General features: G+C 50.7%; 1 protein-coding gene across 3 annotated transcripts in view; it reads right to left on the bottom strand.

Moving 5' to 3' along the window:
- The window catches only part of GTF3C2 (general transcription factor IIIC subunit 2), a 160,944-nt gene that overhangs the window by 10,285 nt on the left and 125,582 nt on the right, over positions 1-25,077 (bottom strand). For all 3 annotated transcript variants that reach the window (XM_077291968.1, XM_077291969.1, XM_077291967.1), the window contains exons 12-19: positions 21,170-21,195; positions 17,463-17,592; positions 11,046-11,187; positions 8,216-8,377; positions 7,651-7,738; positions 6,211-6,339; positions 5,796-5,972; positions 3,166-3,273 (exon numbers count right to left, since the gene is read on the bottom strand). In XM_077291968.1, coding sequence (XP_077148083.1) covers positions 3,166-3,273; positions 5,796-5,972; positions 6,211-6,339; positions 7,651-7,738; positions 8,216-8,377; positions 11,046-11,187; positions 17,463-17,592; positions 21,170-21,195 — 962 coding nt within the window. The remainder of the gene's footprint in view (positions 1-3,165; positions 3,274-5,795; positions 5,973-6,210; positions 6,340-7,650; positions 7,739-8,215; positions 8,378-11,045; positions 11,188-17,462; positions 17,593-21,169; positions 21,196-25,077) is intronic.

The following is a 25,077-nucleotide window of genomic DNA, read 5'->3' on the forward strand; positions in this document are numbered from 1 at the left end:
ATGTATGCAGCATATATGTATATTTTATATATATTGTTTGCTCCCCCATGATATTCTTCTGTACTGGGTGCTTGCGGCTATAGGGTGCATTTGATAATCCTTTCCGGTGTTTACCTCATCTGCTGTACCGTAGTACGCATGCGTGCCCTGGCTCCGGCTCCCTCGTCGGCTTGCGGCGTCTCTCTGCACCATGACTACTGTCACATGACATGACTCCACGTGGTGTTTGACGCCGCCGCCGCTGTGGTGCTCCGTTGCCATGGCACTGCATGCGTCACAGGGAGCGGTCATAGGATTACGGTACACCGGAAGTAGTTAGTAAGATAGGTCGGACACCTTTGTCTTTGTATATCTATGCAGTACACGCTCGATTTTGATTGGTTAGGGGGGCTTTTTATACACGCACTCTTCCCTTCACTGTTATCCCTTGAGAAAGGCTGCACCGCCGAAACGCGCGTCGGGAAGGACGCCCACAGTCAGACCTCCGGTCCCACTGGTAACTATAATAGCCCTTGTGGCTATGGCCTTATTCAGTATATGAAGGGTGCCGTGATTTTTCTTTTATGGCCATATGGGGTTAATGTGCAATAATTGTAATGGTTATTCTATCATAGTCTATACCTATATAGCCTTTTGTGATATATAATTGGTTTCTGTGGGCTGTCTTACTTTGACATGTGTGAGAGGGTACATCTTCCTCTCTCTTTCTCCCTCCCCCTGTTCCTCTGTACCTGGTCACTTTAATAAAATAATTAATTTACTATCATTGATTATATTGGAATTTTTTGTCGTTGTTTTTTCTTTGTTGCCCATGTTATGTGCGACTTTTCTACTTTATGTCCCCTAGCATCACAAGATTGCTACATCTTTTATTATTGTGATGTTTGTTTGCATAAGGTTTGTTCAAAAGAGGAAGATGAGACACCAGACCCAACAAGGCAGACAAGCTGAAGGTTACTATCAAAGCAACCTGGGCTTCCATAACCCCTCAGCAGTGCCACAGGCTGATCGCCTCCATGCCACGCCGCATTGATGCAGTAATTGATGCACAAGTAGCCCTGACCAAGTACTGAGGGCATTTACTGAACATACATTTCAGTAGGACAACATTTCGGATTTTACAGTCATTTTCCAAGTTGGTGTTATAAAGTATTCTAATTTACTGAGATAATGAGTTTTGGGTTTTCATTGGCTGTAAGCCATAATCATCAACATTAACAGAAATAAACACGTGAAATAGATCACTCTGTGTGTAATGACTCTATAGAATATATGAGATTCACTTTTTGTGTTGAAGAACTGAAAGAAATTCCCTTTTTGATGATATTCTAATTCTGTGAGAAGCCCCTGTATGAGCTGTGTATATATATATATATATATATATATATATATATATATATATATATATATATATATATATATATATATATATATATATATATATATATATATATATACACATACACAGTACAGACCAAAAGTTTGGACACACCTTCTCATTTAAAGATTTTTCTGTATTTTCATGACTATGAAAATTGTACATTCACACTGAAGGCATCAAAACTATGAATTATCACATGTGGAATTATATACTTAACAAAAAAGTGTGAAACAACTGAAATTATGTCTTATATTCTAGGTTCTCCAAAGTAGCCACCTTTTGCTTTGATGACTGCTTTGCACACTCTTGGCATTCTCTTGATGAGCTTCAAGAGGTAGTCACCGGGAATGGTTTTCCAACAATCTTGAAGGAGTTCCCAGAGATGCTTAGCACTTGTTGGCCCTTTTGCCTTCACTCTGCGGTCCAGCTCACCCCAAACCATCTCGATTGGGTTCAGGTCTGGTGACTGTGGAGGCCAGGTCATCAGGCGTAGCACCCCATCACTCTCCTTCTTGGTCAAATAGCCCTTACACAGCCTGGAGGTGTGTTTGGGGTCATTGTCCTGTTGAAAAATAAATGATGGTCCAACTAAACGCAAAGCAGATGGAATAGCATGCCGCTGCAAGATGCCTTCAATTTTGAATAAATCCCCAACAGTGTCACCAGCCAAGCCCCCCCACACCATCACACCTCCTCCTCCATGCTTCACGGTGGGAACCAGGCATGTAGAGTCCATCCGTTCACCTTTTCTGCATCGCACAAAGACACGGTGGTTGGAACCAAAGATCTCAAATTTGGACTCATCAGACCAAAGCACAGATTTCCACTGGTCTAATGTCCATTCCTTGTGTTCTTTAGCCCAAACAAGTCTCTTCTGCTTGTTGCCTGTCCTTAGCAGTGGTTTCCTAGCAGCTATTTTACCATGAAGGCCTGCTGCACAAAGTCTCCTCTTAACAGTTGTTGTAGAGATGTGTCTGCTGCTAGAACTCTGTGTGGCATTGACCTGGTCTCTAATCTGAGCTGCTGTTAACCTGCGATTTCTGAGGCTGGTGACTCGGATAAACTTATCCTCAGAAGCAGAGGTGACTCTTGGTCTTCCTTTCCTGGGGCGGTCCTCATGTGAGCCAGTTTCTTTGTAGCGCTTGATGGTTTTTGCCACTGCACTTGGGGACATTTTCAAAGAATTCACAATTTTTCGGACTGACTGACCTTCATTTCTTAAAGTAATGATGGCCACTCGTTTTTCTTTACTTAGAATTTGTATTATGGCAAGGAAAAAGCAGCTAACAGTCTATTCAGTAGGACTATCAGCTGTGTATCCACCAGACTTCTGCACAACACAACTGATGGTCCCAACCCCATTTATAAGGCAAGAAATCCCACTTATTAAACCTGACAGGCACACCTGTGAAGTGAAAACCATTCCCGGTGACTACCTCTGGAAGCTCATCAAGAGAATGCCAAGAGTGTGCAAAGCAGTCATCAAAGCAAAAGGTGGCTACTTTGAAGAACCTAGAATATAAGACATAATTTCAGTTGTTTCACACTTTTTTGTTAAGTATATAATTCCACATGTGTGAATTCATAGTTTTGATGCCTTCAGTGTGAATGTACAATTTTCATAGTCATGGAAATACAGAAAGATCTTTAAATGAGAAGGTGTGTCCAAACTTTTGCTCTGTACTGTATATATATATATATTTATATTATGTCGTGGTGGGTCTCACTCTATATAACGAACTGGGGTGATCTTCGCCCTATATATAAGCCGTGGGGCTCCTCACCTTTTGTATGGCCTCCAGCTGCACACGCTCCATGTTTAGGTCGCCCTTCAGCTCGTTGGCTTGCATATTCTTCACTGGCTCCCGGCTTCCCAGATTGTGGAAGTTGGTCTGTATCAAGGAGAAGGCAGTTACCTACAGCAGTGGGTCCCGGGCTGAACCCCTACACTGTGTGTGCAGATCTGGTCCTATTCACACTGCTGAGGGTTTGTTACCTGCCTGACAGCATTGTGCTGCTATATAGATGGTGGAGGAGGACAATGCTATGTGCTGCTATCACTGAGCAACCTCGGACCCTCAGCTCCAGTGAAAGGAAATCTTCAGCACAAGACATTGTGGATAATTGTAGCTTCAGCTTTGTGGGAACAGTTTAGGGAAGACCCTTATCTGCACCCCATGACTGTGACCAGTGCACGAGGTCCATACAGACATGGGGGAAACATCAGCGCCAGCACAGAGCCTGCATCCCAACCTCATCCAACATTATGGAGACTGTGAGACCGGCCTCCCCCCAACATCAGGGTCTGCCACAATTGCTCTTCTGGATGAAGGGTCAAAAATTCCCACAGACACCTCTAATATCTTGAAGAAATCCAAGAAGAGCGTGAATGGTTTTATCTAGGTCTCCATGTTAATGTCCATGGAGGACACCAGAGACCCTGGAGGTGGATGTGGGGGGCACATCCTCTTCCCAGTGTTGTGGCTCCAATTAAAGACATAAATCATTGGATGACGGGAACAATGAGAGAATGATGCTGATAAATGGAGCGATCACAAGTTTCGAACCTGTTGGTATTTCTGTGTTTACGATAGTTTCAGTCCAGGATTTCTGTGGTCTAGCAATCAGGGCTGCCACTCCCCGAGAACCTACCTCTATCTGACTACCCCCTGCCAAACTTTTCTTCTTGTTTTTCCCATGTTTCGTATACAGGGACAGTGGGGGTGATGCTCTCAAGTCCTCAGTATACGGATCATGACTCAGCAACGAAAAAACAGTGCGGCAGCCCTATAATTTCCGGACCCCGGGTCACACGTGAAAGGATCACACTGTACACAGCGTGAACCTTACAGTTCACTGGACGTTGTGCACAACAGATGGATGCCTGGGACAGCCTCTGTAGGGGCTAAAGCGAGGCTCACAAAGTCCTTCTCCCGTCAGTACAAGGTTTATAAAGTCCTGCTCCCGGCAGGGTGAGGCTAACAAAGTCCTCCTCCCTATAGGACAAGGCTCATGAAGTCCCCACGGCAGGACGATGTTTAGGAATACCTCCTCTTTTGCAGGGAGAGGCTCACAAAGTCCTCCGCCCGGCAGGGCAAGGTCCACAAAGTCCTCCTCCCGGCAGGGCGAGGCTCACAAAGTCCTCCTCACGGCAGGGCGAGGCTCACAAAGTTCTCCTCCCGGCAGGGCAAAGCCCACAAAGTCCTCTTCCCAGTAGGGCGAGGCTCACAAAGTCCTCCTCCCTGTAGTGCAAGGCTCATGAAGTCTCCACGGCAGGACGATGTTTAGGAATACCTCCTCTTTGCAGGGATAGGCTCACAAAGTCCTCCACCCGGCAGGGCAAGGCTCACAAAGTCCTCCTCACGGCAGGGCAATGCCCACAAAGTCTGCCTCCCGGCAGGGCGTGGCTCACAAAGTCCTCCTCCCGGCAGGGCAAGGCCACAAAGTCCTCTCCCCGGCGGGGCGAGGCTCACAAAGTCCTCCTCCCAGCAAGGCAAGGCTCACAAAGTCCTCTTCACAGGAGGGCGAGGCTCACTAGGTCCTCCTCCTGGCAGGGCAAGGCCCACAAAGTCCTCTTCACAGGAGGGCGAGGCTCACTAGGTCCTCCTCCTGGCAGGGCGAGCCTCACAAAGTCCTCCTCCCTGTAGGGAAAGGCTCATGAAGTCCCCACGGAGGACGATGTTTAGGAATACCTCCTCTTTGCAGGGGGAGGCTCACAAAGTCCTCCACCTAGCAGGGCAAGACCCACAAAGTCCTCCTCCCGGCAGGGCAAGGCCCACAAAGTCCTCCACCCAGCAGAGCAAGGCCCACAAAGTCCTCTTCCCGGAAGGGCGAGGCGCACTAGGTCCTCCTCCCGGCAGAGCGAGGTTCACAATGTCCTCTTCTCGGCAGGGCGAGGCTCACAAAATCCTCCTCCTGGCAGGGCAAGGCTCGCGATGTCCTCCTCCCAGTAAGGCGAGGCTCATGTAGGCCCCACGGCAAAACAATGTTTAGGAAAACCTCCTATTTGCAAGGAGTGGCTCACAAAGACCTCCTCCCGGCAGTGCGAGGCTCGGGAACTCCTCTGCCCGCGAGGGCGAGGCTCTGGAACTCTTCTGCCCGCCAGGGCAAGGCTCGGGAACTCCTCTGCCCGTCAGGGCGAGGCTCGGGACCTCCTCTGCCCGCCAAGGCGAGGGTCGAGAACTCCTCTGCCCGCCAGGGCGAGGCTCGGGAACTCCTCTGCCCGGCAGGGCGAGGCTCGGGAACTCCTCTGCCCGGCAGGGCGAGGCTCGGGAACTCCAGAGATAAGAGCCAACCACATGAGGTCACATGACTGTAGATGGATTATTCATAGGCCAAACACTGTGCAGAGGAAACAGCTGAAGAGTGTTCCCCCCCAAAAAAAAACCCAGGACAGTCTACTGAGGGAACCTACCAGATCCATGTCCTGAAACACCAGACTGAAGCGACCGCACGCTGCTCGGAATGACTTTGGCTTGAAATGTTCCCAGTGATAACTCTCAGACAGGGGTTCGTCCAGCACTTTGTCACCAGGATCAGGGACCTTCCCAGACAAGGGCACACAGGACAGGAAGTCCACCTTATAGACCGGCTGCGAAGAGGAGAGCAAGAAAAATCCTACAAAGGCGCCTACAAATACAGAATAATGGTCTCGCCCCACTCATATGATGCATGCGGGCACGGTTCACGGGACACAAGATTCATGGGACACATGCAAGCACACGGGCCCGGCTCATGGGACGCACGCAAGCACACGGGCCCGGCTCATGGGACGCAAACAAGCACACGGGCCCGGATCACAAACACAACATAACTCTGTCCATACTCACAAATCTGCGCTCTGATGGTCGCTTCGTGTTAACAGAGAGCCCGTTTAGGTTGGGGAACATGACGACCACGACCTCCCCGGCAGAGTCACCGGATGTGACGGAGCTGAGCCAATCTGAGCCAGAGACGCTCTGTAGAGAGAAGAGAGTGAGCCGAAGCAAGAGGCACAACGATATTATGCACCCGAGGGCCGACCTCCATAAGAGAGGCCAAAGACCTCCCACAGGCACCATTCAGAGAGGGGCCCCTATATCACATGTAATGCACCATTCAGAGAGGGGCCCCTATATCACATGTAATGCACCATTCAGAGAGGGGCCCCTATATCACATGTAATGAATGAACCATTCAGAGAGGGGCCCCTATATCACATGTAATGCACCATTCAGAGAGGGGCCCCTATATCACATGTAATGCACCATTCAGAGAGGGGCCCCTATATCACATGTAATGCACCATTCAGAGAGGGGCCCCTATATCACATGTAATGCACCATTCAGAGAGGGGCCCCTATATCACATGTAATGCACCATTCAGAGAGGGGCCCCTATATCACATGTAATGCACCATTCAGAGAGGGGCCCCTATATCACATGTAATGCACCATTCAGAGAGGGGCCCCTATATCACATGTAATGCACCATTCAGAGAGGGGCCCCTATATCACATGTAATGCACCATTCAGAGAGGGGCCCCTATATCACATGTAATGCACCATTCAGAGAGGGGCCCCTATATCACATGTAATGCACCATTCAGAGAGGGGCCCCTATATCACATGTAATGCACCATTCAGAGAGGGGCCCCTATATCACATGTAATGAACCATTCAGAGAGGGGCCCCTATATCACATGTAATGCACCATTCAGAGAGGGGCCCCTATATCACATATAATGAATGAACATTCAGAGAGGGGCCCCTATATCACATATAATGAATGAACATTCAGAGAGGGGCCCCTATATCACATGTAATGCACCATTCAGAGAGGGGCCCCTATATCACATGTAATGCACCATTCAGAGAGGGGCCCCTATATCACATATAATGAATGAACATTCAGAGAGGGGCCCCTATATCACATATAATGAATGAACATTCAGAGAGGGGCCCCTATATCACATGTAATGCACCATTCAGAGAGGGGCCCCTATATCACATGTAATGCACCATTCAGAGAGGGGCCCCTATATCACATGTAATGCACCATTCAGAGAGGGGCCCCTATATAACATGTAATGCACCATTCAGAGAGGGGCCCCTATATCACATGTAATGCACCATTCAGAGAGGGGCCCCTATATCACATGTAATGCACCATTCAGAGAGGGGCCCCTATATTACATGTAATGCACCATTCAGAGAGGGCCCCCTATATCACATGTAATGAACCATTTAGCAAGGGGCCCCTGGAGATCCCTGGGTGATGCACAGCGCTTACCCACACCGTCCCCTTGCGCGGCATAGCAAAGTACGGCTTGTAGCCCAGGAATCCGGAGTCTACGTAGTGGATGCCGCACAGGCAGTGTCTGCGGAGGACAGGGAACATGTGAGGCTGTTATGTGCTGCACCTGGCAGCTGTGATGTGCTGCACCTGGCAGCTGTGATGTGCTGCACCAGGCAGCTGTGATGTGCTGCACCTGGTAGCTGTGATGTGCTGCACCTGGCAGCTGTGATGTGCTGCACCTGGCAGCTGTGATGTGCTGCACCTGGTAGCTGTGATGTGCTGCACCTGTGATGTGCTGCACCTGGCAGCTGTGATGTGCTGCACCTGGCAGCTGTGATGTGCTGCACCTGGCAGCTGTGATGTGCTGCACCTGGCAGCTGTGATGTGCTGCACCTGGCAGCTGTGATGTGCTGCACCTGGCAGCTGTGATGTGCTGCACCTGGCAGCTGTGATGTGCTGCACCTGGCAGCTGTGATGTGCTGCACCTGGCAGCTGTGATGTGCTGCACCTGGCAGCTGTGATGTGCTGCACCTGGCAGCTGTGTGCACGGGACACTCACGAGGCGTAGCAGTTATCCTGCGCCACCGCCACCCCGCAGTACGGCAGCAGCCACGCCAGCTCTGTGCCCTGGAAACGCCTGATATTGTTCACTGGCGCCTGCAGACGGCGAAGATCCCAAAACTTCAGACGCCGATCACTTCCACACGTCACTACGAAGTTACTGAGAACAGAAAAGTAACGTGATTACACTGCAGGAGCGTAATAAGACGGGAGAGTACATTACAGGAGTGTAGTAAGAGGGGAGAGTAGACTACAACAGGAGTGTAATAAGAGGGGAGAATACATTACAGGAGTGTAATAAAAGGGGTGATTACACTGATTACACTACAGGAGTGTAATAAGAGGGGAGAGTACATTACAGGAGTGTAATAAAAGGGGTGATTACACTACAACAAGAGTGTAATAAGAGGGGAGAGTACATTACAGGAGTGTAATAAGAGGGGAGAGTAGACTGCAGGAGCGTAATAAGAGGGAAGAGTAGACTGCAGGAGCGTAATAAGAGGGGAGAATACTTTACATGAGCGTAATAAAAGGGTTATTACACTGATTACACTACAGGAGTGTAATAAGAGGGGTGATTACACTACATCAGGAGTGTAATAAGAGGGGAGAGTAGACTGCAGGAGCGTAATAAGAGGGAAGAGTAGACTGCAGGAGAGTAATAAGAGGGGAGAATACTTTACATGAGCGTAATAAAAGGGTTATTACACTGATTACACTACAGGAGTGTAATAAGAGGGGTGATTACACTACATCAGGAGTGCAATAAGAGGGGAGAGTAGACTGCAGGAGCGCAATAAGAGGGGAGAATACATTACAGAAGTGTAATAAAAGGGTGATTACACTACAGGAGTGTAATAAGAGGGGAGATTACACTACAGGAGTGTAGTAAGAGGGGCGACTACACTACAGGAGTGTAATAAGAGGAGAAAATACATTACAAGAGCATAATAAGAGGGGAGAGTAGACTACAGGAGCATAATAAGAGGGGAGAGTAGACTACAGGAGCGTAATAAGAGAGGAGAATAGACTGCAGGAGCGTAATAAAAGAGGTGATTACACTACAGGAGCCATATAAGGCGAGGTTATTACACTCCAGGAGCAATATAAGGCGAGGTTATTACACTCCAGGAGCCATATAAGAGGAGGTTATTACACTCCAGGAGCCATATAAGGGGAGGTTATTACACTCCGGGAGCCATATAAAGGGGGGGGGGGGGGGGGGGTTATTACACTCCAGGAGCCATATAAGGGGACTTTATTACACTCCAGGAGCCATATAAGGGGAGGTTATTACACTCCAGGAGCCATATAAGGGGAGGTTATTACACTCCAGGAGCCATATAAGGCGAGGTTATTACACTCCAGGAGCCATATAAGGGGAGGTTATTACACTCCAGGAGCCATATAAGGGGAGGTTATTACACTCCAGGAGCCATATAAAGGGGAGGTTATTACACTCCAGGAGCCATATAAGGCGAGGTTATTACACTCCAGGAGCCATATAAGGGGAGGTTATTACACTCCAGGAGCCATATAAGGGGAGGTTATTACACTCCAGGAGCCATATAAGGGGAGGTTATTACACTCCAGGAGCCATATAAGGGGAGGTTATTACACTCCAGGAGCCATATAAGGGGAGGTTATTACACTCCAGGAGCCATATAAGGCGAGGTTATTACACTCCAGGAGCCATATAAGGGGAGGTTATTACACTCCAGGAGCCATATAAGGGGAGGTTATTACACTCCAGGAGCCATATAAGGCGAGGTTATTACACTCCAGGAGCCATATAAGGCGAGGTTATTACACTCCAGGAGCCATATAAGGGGAGGTTATTACACTCCAGGAGCCATATAAGGCGAGGTTATTACACTCCAGGAGCCATATAAGGGGAGGTTATTACACTCCAGGAGCCATATAAGGGGAGGTTATTACACTCCAGGAGCCATATAAGGGGAGGTTATTACACTCCAGGAGCCATATAAGGGGAGGTTATTACACTCCAGGAGCCATATAAGGGGAGGTTATTACACTCCAGGAGCCATATAAGGCGAGGTTATTACACTCCAGGAGCCATATAAGGGGAGGTTATTACACTCCAGGAGCCATATAAGGGGAGGTTATTACACTCCAGGAGCCATATAAAGGGGAGGTTATTACACTCCAGGAGCCATATAAGGCGAGGTTATTACACTCCAGGAGCCATATAAGGGGAGGTTATTACACTCCAGGAGCCATATAAGGGGAGGTTATTACACTCCAGGAGCCATATAAGGGGAGGTTATTACACTCCAGGAGCCATATAAGGGGAGGTTATTACACTCCAGGAGCCATATAAGGGGAGGTTATTACACTCCAGGAGCCATATAAGGCGAGGTTATTACACTCCAGGAGCCATATAAGGGGAGGTTATTACACTCCAGGAGCCATATAAGGGGAGGTTATTACACTCCAGGAGCCATATAAGGCGAGGTTATTACACTCCAGGAGCCATATAAGGCGAGGTTATTACACTCCAGGAGCCATATAAGGGGAGGTTATTACACTCCAGGAGCCATATAAGGCGAGGTTATTACACTCCAGGAGCCATATAAGGGGAGGTTATTACACTCCAGGAGCCATATAAGGGGAGGTTATTACACTCCAGGAGCCATATAAGGGGAGGTTATTACACTCCAGGAGCCATATAAGGGGAGGTTATTACACTCCAGGAGCCATATAAGGGGAGGTTATTACACTCCAGGAGCCATATAAGCCGCCGCTGACACATCGAGGAGTCTCAGGCCGGCAGCCATGGATGGTGGAGCAGTGTGATAGCCTCGCACCTGTCTGCTTTACACCACTCGATGCTGCGCACGGCGCCGTCGTGGGCGGAGAAGCTGTGGAAGGGGTACTGCTTGATCACCCGGCCCTGACGGACCCTCTGCAGGACGGACTTGGTCTTCAAATCCCATATTGCTACGAGACCTATAATCACAAAAGAGCAGTTGTAAGATAATGGAGACCCCCGAGAAATCACAGCTCGCCTGTGAGGACGTGACAACTAAGAGGGCGGACACTGGTGACAACCAACATGGCCATCACAGCTCGTAACGATGTCAGGTGACTCCCCTAGTCACTGGGAAAGACTGTGACAACCAACATGGCCGCCATCACAGCTCGTACCGATGTCATGTGACTCCCCTAGTGACTGGGAAAGCCGGTGACAACCAACATGGCCGCCATCACAGCTCATACCGATGTCAGGTGACTCCCCTAGTGACTGGGAAAGACGGTGACAACCAACATGGCCGCCATCACAGCTCGTACCGATGTCATGTGACTCCCCTAGTGACTGGGAAAGACGGTGACAACCAACATGGCCGCCATCACAGCTCGTACCGATGTCATGTGACTCCCCTAGTGACTGGGAAAGACGGTGACAACCAACATGGCCGCCATCACAGCTCGTACCGATGTCATGTGACTCCCCTAGTGACTGGGAAAGACGGTGACAACCAACATGGCCGCCTTCACAGCTCGTAACGATGTCAGGTGACTCCCCTAGTGACTGGGAAAGATGGTGACAACCAACATGGCCGCCATCACAGCTCATAACCAATGTCATGTGACTCCCCTAGTGACTGGGAAAGACGGTGACAACCAACATGGCCGCCATCACAGCTCGTACCGATGTCATGTGACTCCCCTAGTGACTGGGAAAGACGGTGACAACCAACATGGCTGCCATCACAGCTCCTACCGATGTCATGTGACTCCCCTAGTGACTGGGAAAGACGGTGACAACCAACATGGCTGCCATCACAGCTCGTACCGATGTCATGTGACTCCCCTAGTGACTGGGAAAGATGGTGACAACCAACATGGCTGCCATCACAGCTCGCACCGATGTCATGTGACTCCCCTAGTGACTGGGAAAGATGGTGACAAGCAACATGGCTGCCATCACAGCTCGCACCGATGTCATGTGACTCCCCTAGTGACTGGGAAAGCCGGTGACAACCAACATGGCCGCCATCACAGCTCGTACCGATGTCATGTGACTCCCCTAGTGACTGGGAAAGCCGGTGACAACCAACATGGCCGCCATCACAGCTCGTAACGATGTCATGTGACTCCCCTACTGACTGGGAAAGCCGGTGACAACCAACATGGCCGCCATCACAGCTCGTACCGATGTCATGTGACTCCCCTAGTGACTGGGAAAGCCGGTGACAACCAACATGGCCGCCATCACAGCTCGTACCGATGTCATGTGACTCCCCTAGTGACTGGGAAAGCCGGTGACAACCAACATGGCCGCCATCACAGCTCGTAACGATGTCATGTGACTCCCCTAGTGACTGGGAAAGCTTTTGACAACCAACATGGCCGCCATCACAGCTCGTAACGATGTCATGTGACTCCCCTAATGACTGGGAAAGATGGTGACAACCAACATGGCCGCCATCACAGCTCGCACCGATGTCATGTGACTCCCCTAGTGACTGGGAAAGACGGTGACAACCAACATGGCTGCCATCACAGCTCGTACCGATGTCAGGTGACTCCCCTAGTGACTGGGAAAGACGGTGATAACGAACATGGCCGCCATCACAACTCGTAACGATGTCAGGTGACTCCCCTAGTGACTGGGAAAGATGGTGACAACCAACATGGCCGCCATCACAGCTCGCACCGATGTCATGTGACTCCCCTAGTGACTGGGAAAGCTTTTGACAACCAACATGGCCGCCATCACAGCTCGTAACGATGTCATGTGACTCCCCTAATGACTGGGAAAGATGGTGACAACCAACATGGCCGCCATCACAGCTCGCACCGATGTCATGTGACTCCCCTAGTGACTGGGAAAGACGGTGACAACCAACATGGCTGCCATCACAGCTCGTACCGATGTCAGGTGACTCCCCTAGTGACTGGGAAAGACGGTGATAACGAACATGGCCGCCATCACAACTCGTAACGATGTCAGGTGACTCCCCTAGTGACTGGGAAAGATGGTGACAACCAACATGGCCGCCATCACAGCTCGCACCGATGTCATGTGACTCCCCTAGTGACTGGGAAAGCCGGTGATAACCAACATGGCCGCTATCACAGCTCGTACCGATGTCATGTGACTCCCCTAGTGACTGGGAAACACTGTGATAACCAACATGGCCGCCATCACAGCTCGTACCGATGTCAGTTGACTCCCCTAGTGACTGGGAAAGACGGTGATAACCAACATGGCCGCCATCACAGCTCGTAACGATGTCAGGTGACTCCCCTAGTGACTGGGAAAGACAGTGACAACCAACATGGCCGCCATCACAGCTCGTACCGATGTCATGTGACTCCCCTAGTGACTGGGAAAGACGGTGACAACCAACATGGCCGCCATCACAGCTCGTACCGATGTCATGTGACTCCCCTAGTGACTGGGAAAGACGGTGATAACCAACATGGCCGCCATCACAGCTCGTACCGATGTCAGGTGACTCCCCTAGTGACTGGGAAAGACGGTGACAACCAACATGGCCGCCATCACAGCTCGTACCGATGTCATGTGACTCCCCTAGTGACTGGGAAAGACGGTGACAACCAACATGGCTGCCATCACAGCTCGTACCGATGTCATGTGACTCCCCTAGTGACTGGGAAAGACGGTGACAACCAACATGGCCGCCATCACAGCTCGCACCGATGTCATGTGACTCCCCTAGTGACTGGGAAAGCCGGTGATAACCAACATGGCCGCTATCACAGCTCGTACCGATGTCATGTGACTCCCCTAGTGACTGGGAAAGACTGTGATAACCAACATGGCCGCCATCACAGCTCGTACCGATGTCAGTTGACTCCCCTAGTGACTGGGAAAGACGGTGATAACCAACATGGCCGCCATCACAGCTCGTAACGATGTCATGTGACTCCCCTAGTGACTGGGAAAGCCGGTGACAACCAACATGGCCGCCATCACAGCTCGTAACGATGTCAGGTGACTCCCCTAGTGACTGGGAAAGACGGTGACAACCAACATGGCCGCCATCACAGCTCGTAACGATGTCAGGTGACTCCCCTAGTGACTGGGAAAGACAGTGACAACCAACATGGCCGCCATCACAGCTCGTACCGATGTCATGTGACTCCCCTAGTGACTGGGAAAGACGGTGACAACCAACATGGCCGCCATCACAGCTCGTACCGATGTCATGTGACTCCCCTAGTGACTGGGAAAGACGGTGATAACCAACATGGCCGCCATCACAGCTCGTACCGATGTCAGGTGACTCCCCTAGTGACTGGGAAAGACGGTGACAACCAACATGGCCACCATCACAGCTCGTACCGATGTCATGTGACTCCTCTAGTGACTGGGAAAGACTGTGATAACCAACATGGCCGCCATCACAGCTCGTTCCGATGTCATGTGACTCCCCTAGTGACTGGGAAAGACGGTGATAACCAACATGGCTGCTATCACAGCTCGTACCGATGTCATGTGACTCCCCTAGTGACAGGGAAAGACGGTGACAACCAACATGGCCGCCTTCACAGCTCGTAACGATGTCATGTGACTCCCCTAGTGACTGGGAAAGACGGTGACAACCAACATGGCCGCCATCACAGCTCGTACCGATGTCATGTGACTCCCCTAGTGACTGGGAAAGACGGTGATAACCAACATGGCCGCCATCACAGCTCGTAACGATGTCATGTGACTCCCCTAGTGACTGGGAAAGCCGGTGACAACTAACATGGCCGCCATCACAGCTCGTAACGATGTCAGGTGACTCCCCTAGTGACTGGGAAAGACGGTGACAACCAACATGGCTGCCATCACAGCTTGTACCGATGTCAGGTGACTCCCCTAGTGACTGGGAAACACTGTGATAACCAACATGGCCGCCATCACAGCTCGTACCGATGTCATGTGACTCCCCTAGTGACTAGGAAAGTCGGTGACAACCAACATGGCCGCCATCACAGCTCGTAACGATGTCATGTGACTCCCCTAGTGACTGGGAAAGACGGTGACAACCAACATGGCCGCCATCACAGCTCGTAACGATGTCATGTGACTCCCCTAGTGACTGGGAAAGCCGCTGACAACTAACATGGCCGCCATCACAGCTCGTAACGATGTCAGGTGACTCCCCTAGTGACTGGGAAAGACGGTGACAACCAACATGGCTGCCATCACAGCTCGTACCGATGTCAGGTGACTCCCCTAGTGACTGGGAAAGACAGTGACAACCAACATGGCCGCCATCACAGCTCGTACCGATGTCATGTGACTCCCTTAGTGACTGGGAAAGACGGTGACAACCAACATGGCCGCCATCACAGCTCGTACCGATGTCATGTGACTCCCCTAGTGACTGGGAAAGACTGTGATAACCAACATGGCCGCCATCACAGCTCGTACCGATGTCAGGTGACTCCCCTAGTGACTGGGAAAGACGGTGACAACCAACATGGCCGCCATCACAGCTCGTACCGATGTCAGGTGACTCCCCTAGTGACTGGGAAAGCCGGTGACAACCAACATGGCCGCCATCACAGCTCGTACCGATGTCATGTGACTCCCCTAGTGACTGGGAAAGCCGGTGACAACCAACATGGCCGCCATCACAGCTCGTAACTATGTCAGGTGACTCCCCTAATGACTGGGAAAGCCGGTGACAACCAACATGGCCGCCATCACAGCTCGTAACGATGTCAGGTGACTCCCCTAGTGACTGGGAAAGATGGTGACAACCAACATGGCCGCCATCACAGCTCATACCGATGTCATGTGACTCCCCTAGTGACTGGGAAAGACGGTGATAACCAACATGGCCGCTATCACAGCTCGTACCAATGTCATGTGACTCCCCTAGTGACTGGGAAAGACTGTGATAACCCACATGGCCGCCATCACAGCTCGTACCGATGTCAGGTGACTCCCCTAGTGACTGGGAAAGACGGTGATAACCAACATGGCCGCCATCACAGCTCGTAACGATGTCATGTGACTCCCCTAGTGACTGGGAAAGCCGGTGACAACCAACATGGCCGCCATCACAGCTCGTAACGATGTCATGTGACTCCCCTAGTGACTGGGAAAGACTGTGATAACCAACATGGCCGCCATCACAGCTCGTACCGATGTCAGGTGACTCCCCTAGTGACTGGGAAAGACGGTGACAACCAACATGGCCGCCATCACAGCTCGTACCGATGTCAGGTGACTCCCCTAGTGACTGGGAAAGCCGGTGACAACCAACATGGCCGCCATCACAGCTCGTACCGATGTCATGTGACTCCCCTAGTGACTGGGAAAGCCGGTGACAACCAACATGGCCGCCATCACAGCTCGTAACGATGTCAGGTGACTCCCCTAATGACTGGGAAAGCCGGTGACAACCAACATGGCCGCCATCACAGCTCGTAACGATGTCAGGTGACTCCCCTAGTGACTGGGAAAGACGGTGACAACCAACATGGCCGCCATCACAGCTCATACCGATGTCATGTGACTCCCCTAGTGACTGGGAAAGACGGTGATAACCAACATGGCCGCTATCACAGCTCGTACCGATGTCATGTGACTCCCCTAGTGACTGGGAAAGACTGTGATAACCAACATGGCCGCCATCACAGCTCGTACCGATGTCAGGTGACTCCCCTAGTGACTGGGAAAGACGGTGATAACCAACATGGTCGCCATCACAGCTCGTAACGATGTCATGTGACTCCCCTAGTGACTGGGAAAGCCGGTGACAACCAACATGGCCGCCATCACAGCTCATAACGATGTCAGGTGACTCCCCTAGTGACTGGGAAAGCCGGTGACAACCAACATGGCAGCCATCACAGCTCGTAACGATGTCATGTGACTCCCCTAGTGACTGGGAAAGCCGGTGACAACCACCATGACCGCCATCACAGCTCGTAACGATGTCAGGTGACACCATCCCAGTGTTTGGGAAAGCCGGGGACAAACAAAATGGCCGCCATCCAGGTGCAGAAATATCGGTGCAGCCTGTGTGGCCGCACAAGGGCCCATTTCTACCTCCAAAGAAGGTGCAATTTTGCAATTTCAGGAGCTTTTGGGCTGCAGAGGGCCCATATATTGTTCTTGCACAGGGGCCCTTTTCTGTCTGTGTCCACCAGTGCCGCCATCACAGCCAGACACCGGTCACCTGAATGTTACCAGACGGCGTCCCAGAGCTGGTGAGAAGCAGCAGCGGTCACATACTGGCGGCACTCACCATCATAAAATCCGGCAGCCAGGTACTGGTGAGGTTTGGTGGGCATCCAGGCCACGGTGAAGCACTGTCCATTGTCTCCTGGGCCACAAGCCTTAACAGATCCCACGTGAAGCCGGACCACGCAGTCCACCTGCAAGACACCACAGTCAGCGCATCAAGAGAAGCCCTCAGCCCGCCCACAGCGGCACCCAGCTCGCCCACAGCGGCACCCAGCCCGCCCACAGCGGCACCCAGCCCGCCCACAGCGGCACCCAGCCCGCCCACAGCAGCCCTCAGCCCGCCCACAGCAGCACTCAGCCCGCCCACAGCAGCACTCAGCCCGCCCACAGCAGCACTCAGCCCGCCCACAGCAGCACTCAGCCCGCCCACAGCAGCACTCAGCCCGCCCACAGCAGCACTCAGCCCGCCCACAGCAGCACTCAGCCCGCCCACAGCAGCACTCAGCCCGCCCACAGCAGCACTCAGCCCGCCCACAGCAGCACTCAGCCCGCCCACAGCAGCACTCAGCCCGCCCACAGCAGCACTCAGCCCGCCCACAGCAGCACTCAGCCCGCCCACAGCAGCACTCAGCCCGCCCACAGCAGCACTCAGCCCGCCCACAGCAGCACTCAGCCCGCCCACAGCAGCACTCAGCCCGCCCACAGCAGCACTCAGCCCGCCCACAGCAGCACTCAGCCCGCCCACAGCAGCACTCAGCCCGCCCACAGCAGCACTCAGCCCGCCCACAGCAGCACTCAGCCCGCCCACAGCAGCACTCAGCCCGCCCACAGCAGCACTCAGCCCTTACTGGGGTTCGTTATATCCTCTGGGCACCAGGGTCGGATTACTGGGTGATATCTTTATACTGGTTAAACTCATATAGGAAGTCTACACACTCCAGTAACACTGAACTCTGCAAGACCCGAGCCCCTGCCTGCCCACCCTTCCTGATATAAGAAGTCTACACACCCCTGTAATATCCCAGTACTTCTCACCCTTTAATGTCGCCATAATCTGTACAAATCCTGAGGAAAACAAAGTGAAATCTTTTCTGTTGTAAAAATAAAAATAAAGCCATAAAATCATGTAGTTGCACAAATCTGCACACCCGGGCACTGATACTTTGTTGCAGTTCCCTGTGAGTTTCTGGCAACGTTCAGTGTTTTTGGGTCGGGGTCTATCTCTCGGCACATCTAGGATTGATGATCCACATCTGTCAGATTACGGGGGCATCTCCTGTGTACGGCGCCCTCTGGACTCCCTGCATCCCCCCAGAAGTAAACCTTAGCACATCCGGTTCACAAGTCTTCAGCGCATTCATCATCTGGTTCCAGCCCGGGACAACGTGGTGCCCGAAGATATGGGAAAAAGGCCTCAGCCGCTCAGGTCCATACGAGCCCCCACTGGACCAGTGGCGAGCATCAAGAACCCGACCTGGTGCTACAAGAAAGCAGCTGTTCTTCTAGGCAACCGGGTGAGGCCTGGGTAATCTCCTCTTCTATCAGTCCTGAGATCTTCAGCTTGAGCTTTCCAACAAGGACAGAAAGCCAACTGATGCAGCGGAAAGGTTCTCCTCTTTTATTTTATCCTTAATGTGTGGCTCCCCTCTCTGGTGTGGTGCTGTCATGGATGACAGAAAGACCAGCCCCAGAGCACAATGCTGCCCCCCACCATGCCTCACTGTGGGGATGGTGATCTTCTGGTGATGCGCGGTGTCAGCTTTACACCTTCTGGAATTATGGCCACAAAGTTCCCAGTCAGTCTCCGAAGACAGAACATGTTTCCTGCTTCTGGCAGACATAATGGAGGTTTTGGTAGAACATTGGTGGCCAAGATGATTTTCTGTTTAAGAAAAGGATTCAGTCTTGTCCCCTGATCCCACATGCTGGACATATGAAGAGTGAAGGAGATTGTTGTCACATGCAGAACACAATCGGGGCTGGCCAGAAATTCCTGCAGCTCCTTTAATGTTGCTGTTGACCAGCTCTCTTTTCTCTTTCAGCAACGTTTCAGGGACGTCCAATACTCGGTAATGTCGCTGTGGCACCAAATTTAAGCTCCTTCTTGACATTTTCACGGAGTCCCTGGTAGATCGGATGCCTGGGAAATGTTCTTGTCCCTTCCCATGACTGACAGCTTTCCACAATGAGATCCTTTGCTGTGTTGTCAGCTGATTACGGTTCAGTAAATGTCAGGAAAATCTTCCTAGAGCAGCGACACTTTCTCTGGGGTGAATCAGAATTGCTGAACATGACGGTGGACGAGCGCTGACTACGGTGTAAAGTGAGGGGAAATGGGATTGTCTGACTGAGCACAATCACATCCAAAGTAGAAGACAGTGCTAACACTTACGCAAGTGCATTATAGAAGGTTTATAGAAGGTTTCTTATTTTTATTTTCCCTTCAAAATTAGGTGGGATTTGAACAGATGTGGTGACACTAAAGTGGGGAAAGAACTGAAATTATTTTTCTTGTAGGAATATTTTACACGACAAATATTTTAAAGAGGCGTGTAGACTTTTTATATTCAGTGTATATATCTAGGGTTGTATACTTCTATCCTGTGTATTATCCACCATCCATCTCTGTACAGCTGACACTTTCTCTGCGCTTCACCAACTTTAATTAAAAGGAAACATGTGACGGCAAAGCGAATATTGACCCAGAGCCGGCCGGAGGAAGATGGGGGTTATCATACTAGGACGAGCACAGAGGGGAAGATGAAGGCTGGAGGTATACACATCTCCTATATACAGGAGCCGTATAAACAGCCCCTATATACAAGAGCCGTATACACATGCCCTATATACAGGACCCGTATACCCATCCCCTATATACAGGAGCCGTATACACATCGCCTATATACAAGAACCGTATACACATCCCCTATACTGTATACAAGAGCCATATACACATCCCCTATAAACAAGAGCCGTATACACATCCCCTATATACAAGAGCCGTATACACATCCCCTATACTGTATACAAGAGCCGTATACACATGCCCTATATACAGGACCCGTATACCCATCCCCTATATACAAGAGCAGTATACACATCCCCTATATCCAAGAGCCGTATACACATCCTCTATATACAAGAGCCATATACACATCCCCTATATACAAGAGCCGTATACACATCCCCTATATACAAGAGCCGTATACACATCCCCTATATACAAGAGCCGTATACACATCCCCTATACACAAGAGCCGTATACACATGCCCTATATACAGGACCCGTATACCCATCCCCTATATACAAGAGCCGTATACACATCCCCTATATCCAAGAGCCGTATACACATCCTCTATATACAAGAGCCATATACACATACCCTATATACAAGAGCCGTACACCCATCCCCTATATACAAGAGCCGTATACACATCCCCTATATACAAGAGCCGTATACACATCCCCTATATACAAGAGCCGTATACACATCCCCTATATACAAGAGCCGTATACACATCCCCTATATACAAGAGCCGTATACACATCCCCTATACACAAGAGCCGTATACACATGCCCTATATGCAAGAGCCATATATACGTCCCCTATATACAAGAGCCGTATACACATCCCCTATATACAAGAGCCGTATACACATCCCCTATATAAAAGACCCGTATACACATCCCCTATATACACCACACATCAGGGATGAGTGGATCCTGAAGAAGTTAAATACATAATGTCGTACACAGAAATCATTACCTTAAAGACGCTCGGATGACAGAGATCTACAGAAAAAAAAAAAGAGAAAACAAGTCAGTGGGACAGAACAAATGCTGACTACATCCACTATAGGGAGCAGTGATCCTTCCTAGGAGAACGCTGACTACATCCAATATAGAGGGCAGTGATCCTTCCTAGGAGAACGCTGACTACATCCGATATAGAGAGCAGTGATCCTTCCTAGGAGAACGCTGACTACATCCACTATAGAGGGCAGTGATCCCTCCTAGGAGAACGCTGACTACATCCACTATAGGGAGCAGTGATCCCTCCTAGGAGAACGCTGACTACATCCACTATAGAGAGCAGTGATCCCTCCTAGGAGAACGCTGACTACATCCACTATAGGGGGCAGTGATCCCTCCTAGGAGAACGCTGACTACATCCAATATAGAGAGCAGTGATCCCTCCTAGGAGAACGCTGACTACATCCACTATAGGGGGCAGTGATCCCTCCTAGGAGAACGCTGACTACATCCAATATAGGGGGCAGTGATCCCTCCTAGAACGCTGACTACATCCAATATAGGGAACAGTGATCCCTCCTAGGAGAACGCTGACTACATCCACTATAGGGAGCAGTGATCCCTCCTAGGAGAACGCTGACTACATCCACTATAGAGAGCAGTGATCCCTCCTAGGAGAACGCTGACTACATCCACTATAGGGGGCAGTGATCCCTCCTAGGAGAACGCTGACTACATCCACTATAGGGAGCAGTGATCTCTCCTAGGAGAACGCTGACTACATCCACTATAGAGAGCAGTGATCCCTCCTAGGAGAAAGCTGACTACATCCAGTATAGGGACAGTGATCCCTCCTAGGAGAAAGCTGACTACATCCACTATAGAGAGCAGTGATCCCTCCTAGGAGAACGCTGAGTACATCCACTATAGAGAGCAGTGATCCTTCCTAGGAGAACGCTGACTACATCCACTATAGAGGGCAGTGATCCTTCCTAGGAGAACGCTGACTACATCCGATATAGAGAGCAGTGATCCCTCCTAGAACGCTGACTACATCCACTATAGGGGGCAGTGATCCTTCCTAAGAGAATGCTGACTACATCCACTATAGAGAGCAGTGATCCCTCCTAGGAGAACGCTGACTACATCCAGTATAGGGACAGTGATCCCTCCTAGGAGAAAGCTGACTACATCCACTATAGAGGGCAGTGATCTCTCCTAGGAGAACGCTGAGTACATCCACTATAGAGAGCAGTGATCCTTCCTAGGAGAACGCTGACTACATCCACTATAGAGGGCAGTGATCCTTCCTAGGAGAACGCTGACTACATCCGATATAGAGAGCAGTGATCCCTCCTAGAACGCTGACTACATCCACTATAGGGGGCAGTGATCCTTCCTAAGAGAATGCTGACTACATCCACTATAGAGAGCAGTGATCCCTCCTAGGAGAACGCTGACTACATCCAATATAGGGGGCAGTGATCTCTCCTAGGAGAACGCTGACTACATCCACTATAGGGAGCAGTGATCTCTCCTAGGAGAACGCTGACTACATCCACTATAGGGCGCAGTGATCTCTCCTAGGAGAACGCTGACTACATCCACTATAGAGGGCAGTGATCTCTCCCAGGAGAACGCTGACTACATCGACTATAGGGAGCAGTGATCCCTCCTAGGAGAACGCTGACTACATCGACTATAGGGAGCAGTGATCCCTCTTAGGAGAACACTGACTACATCCACTATAGGGAGCAGTGATCTCTCCTAGGAGAACGCTGACTACATCCACTATAGAGGGCAGTGATCTCTCCTAGGAGAACGCTGACTACATCCACTATAGAGAGCAGTGATCCCTCCTAGGAGAACGCTGACTACATCCACTATAGAGAGCAGTGATCCCTCCTAGAACGCTGACTACATCCACTATAGGGAGCAGTGATCCCTCCTAGGAGAACGCTGACTACATCCACTATAGGGGGCAGTGATCCCTCCTAGGAGAACGCTGACTACATCCACTATAGGGAGCAGTGATCTCTCCTAGGAGAACGCTGACTACATCCACTATAGAGGGCAGTGATCTCTCCTAGGAGAACGCCGAGTACATCCACTATAGGGAGCAGTGATCTCTCCTAGGAGAACGCTGACTACATCCACTATAGAGAGCAGTGATCCCTCCTAGGAGAACGCTGACTACATCCACTATAGAGAGCAGTGATCCCTCCTAGGAGAACGCCGACTACATCCACTATAGAGAGCAGTGATCTCTCCTAGGAGAACGCCGACTACATCCACTATAGAGAGCAGTGATCTCTCCTAGGAGAACGCCGACTACATCCACTATAGAGGGAAGTGATCCTTCCTAGGAGAACGCTGACTACATCCACTATAGGGAGCAGTGATCCCTCCTAGGAGAACACTGACTACATCCACTATAGAGAGCAGTGATCCCTCCTAGGAGAACGCTGACTACATCCACTATAGAGGGCAGTGATCCCTCCTAGGAGAACGCTGACTACATCGACTATAGGGAGCAGTGATCCCTCCTAGGAGAACGCTGACTACATCCACTATAGAGGGCAGTGATCTCTCCTAGGAGAACGCTGACTACATCCACTATAGAGGGCAGTGATCTCTCCTAGGAGAACGCTGACTACATCCACTATAGAGAGCAGTGATCCCTCCTAGGAGAACGCTGAGTACATCCACTATAGAGGGCAGTGATCTCTCCCAGGAGAACGCTGACTACATCGACTATAGGGAGCAGTGATCCCTCCTAGGAGAACGCTGACTACATCCACTATAGAGGGCAGTGATCTCTCCTAGGAGAACGCTGACTACATCCACTATAGAGAGCAGTGATCCCTCCTAGGAGAACGCTGAGTACATCCACTATAGAGGGCAGTGATCTCTCCTAGGAGAACGCTGACTACATCGACTATAGGGAGCAGTGATCCCTCCTAGGAGAACGCTGACTACATCCACTATAGAGGGCAGTGATCTCTCCTAGGAGAACGCTGACTACATCCACTATAGAGGGCAGTGATCTCTCCTAGGAGAACGCTGACTACATCCACTATAGAGAGCAGTGATCCCTCCTAGGAGAACGCTGACTACATCCACTATAGAGGGCAGTGATCTCTCCTAGGAGAACGCTGACTACATCCACTATAGAGGGCAGTGATCTCTCCTAGGAGAACGCTGACTACATCGACTATAGGAAGCAGTGATCCCTCCTAGGAGAACGCTGACTACATCGACTATAGGGAGCAGTGATCCCTCCTAGGAGAACGCTGACTACATCCACTATAGAGAGCAGTGATCCCTCCTAGGAGAACGCTGACTACATCCACTATAGGGAGCAGTGATCCCTCCTAGGAGAACGCTGACTACATCCACTATAGAGAGCAGTGATCCCTCCTAGGAGAACGCTGACTACATCCACTATAGAGAGCAGTGATCCCTCCTAGGAGAACGCTGACTACATCCACTATAGAGGGCAGTGATCCCTCCTAGGAGAACGCTGACTACATCCATTATAGAGAGCAGTGATCCCTCCTAGGAGAACGCTGACTACATCCACTATAGGGGGCAGTGATCCCTCCTAGGAGAACGCTGACTACATCCACTATAGAGAGCAGTGATCCCTCCTAGGAGAACGCTGACTACATCCACTATAGAGGGCAGTGATCCCTCCTAGGAGAACGCTGACTACATCCACTATAGGGGGCAGTGATCCCTCCTAGGAGAATGCTGACTACATCCACTATAGAGGGCAGTGATCCCTCCTAGGAGAACGCTGACTACATCCACTATAGGGGGCAGTGATCCCTCCTAGGAGAACGCTGACTACATCCAATATAGGGAGCAGTGATCCCTCCTAGGAGAACGCTGACTACATCGACTATAGGGAGCAGTGAT

Source organism: Ranitomeya variabilis, chromosome 2, assembly GCF_051348905.1.
Source record: "Ranitomeya variabilis isolate aRanVar5 chromosome 2, aRanVar5.hap1, whole genome shotgun sequence".
Taxonomy (NCBI): Eukaryota; Metazoa; Chordata; class Amphibia; order Anura; family Dendrobatidae; genus Ranitomeya; species Ranitomeya variabilis.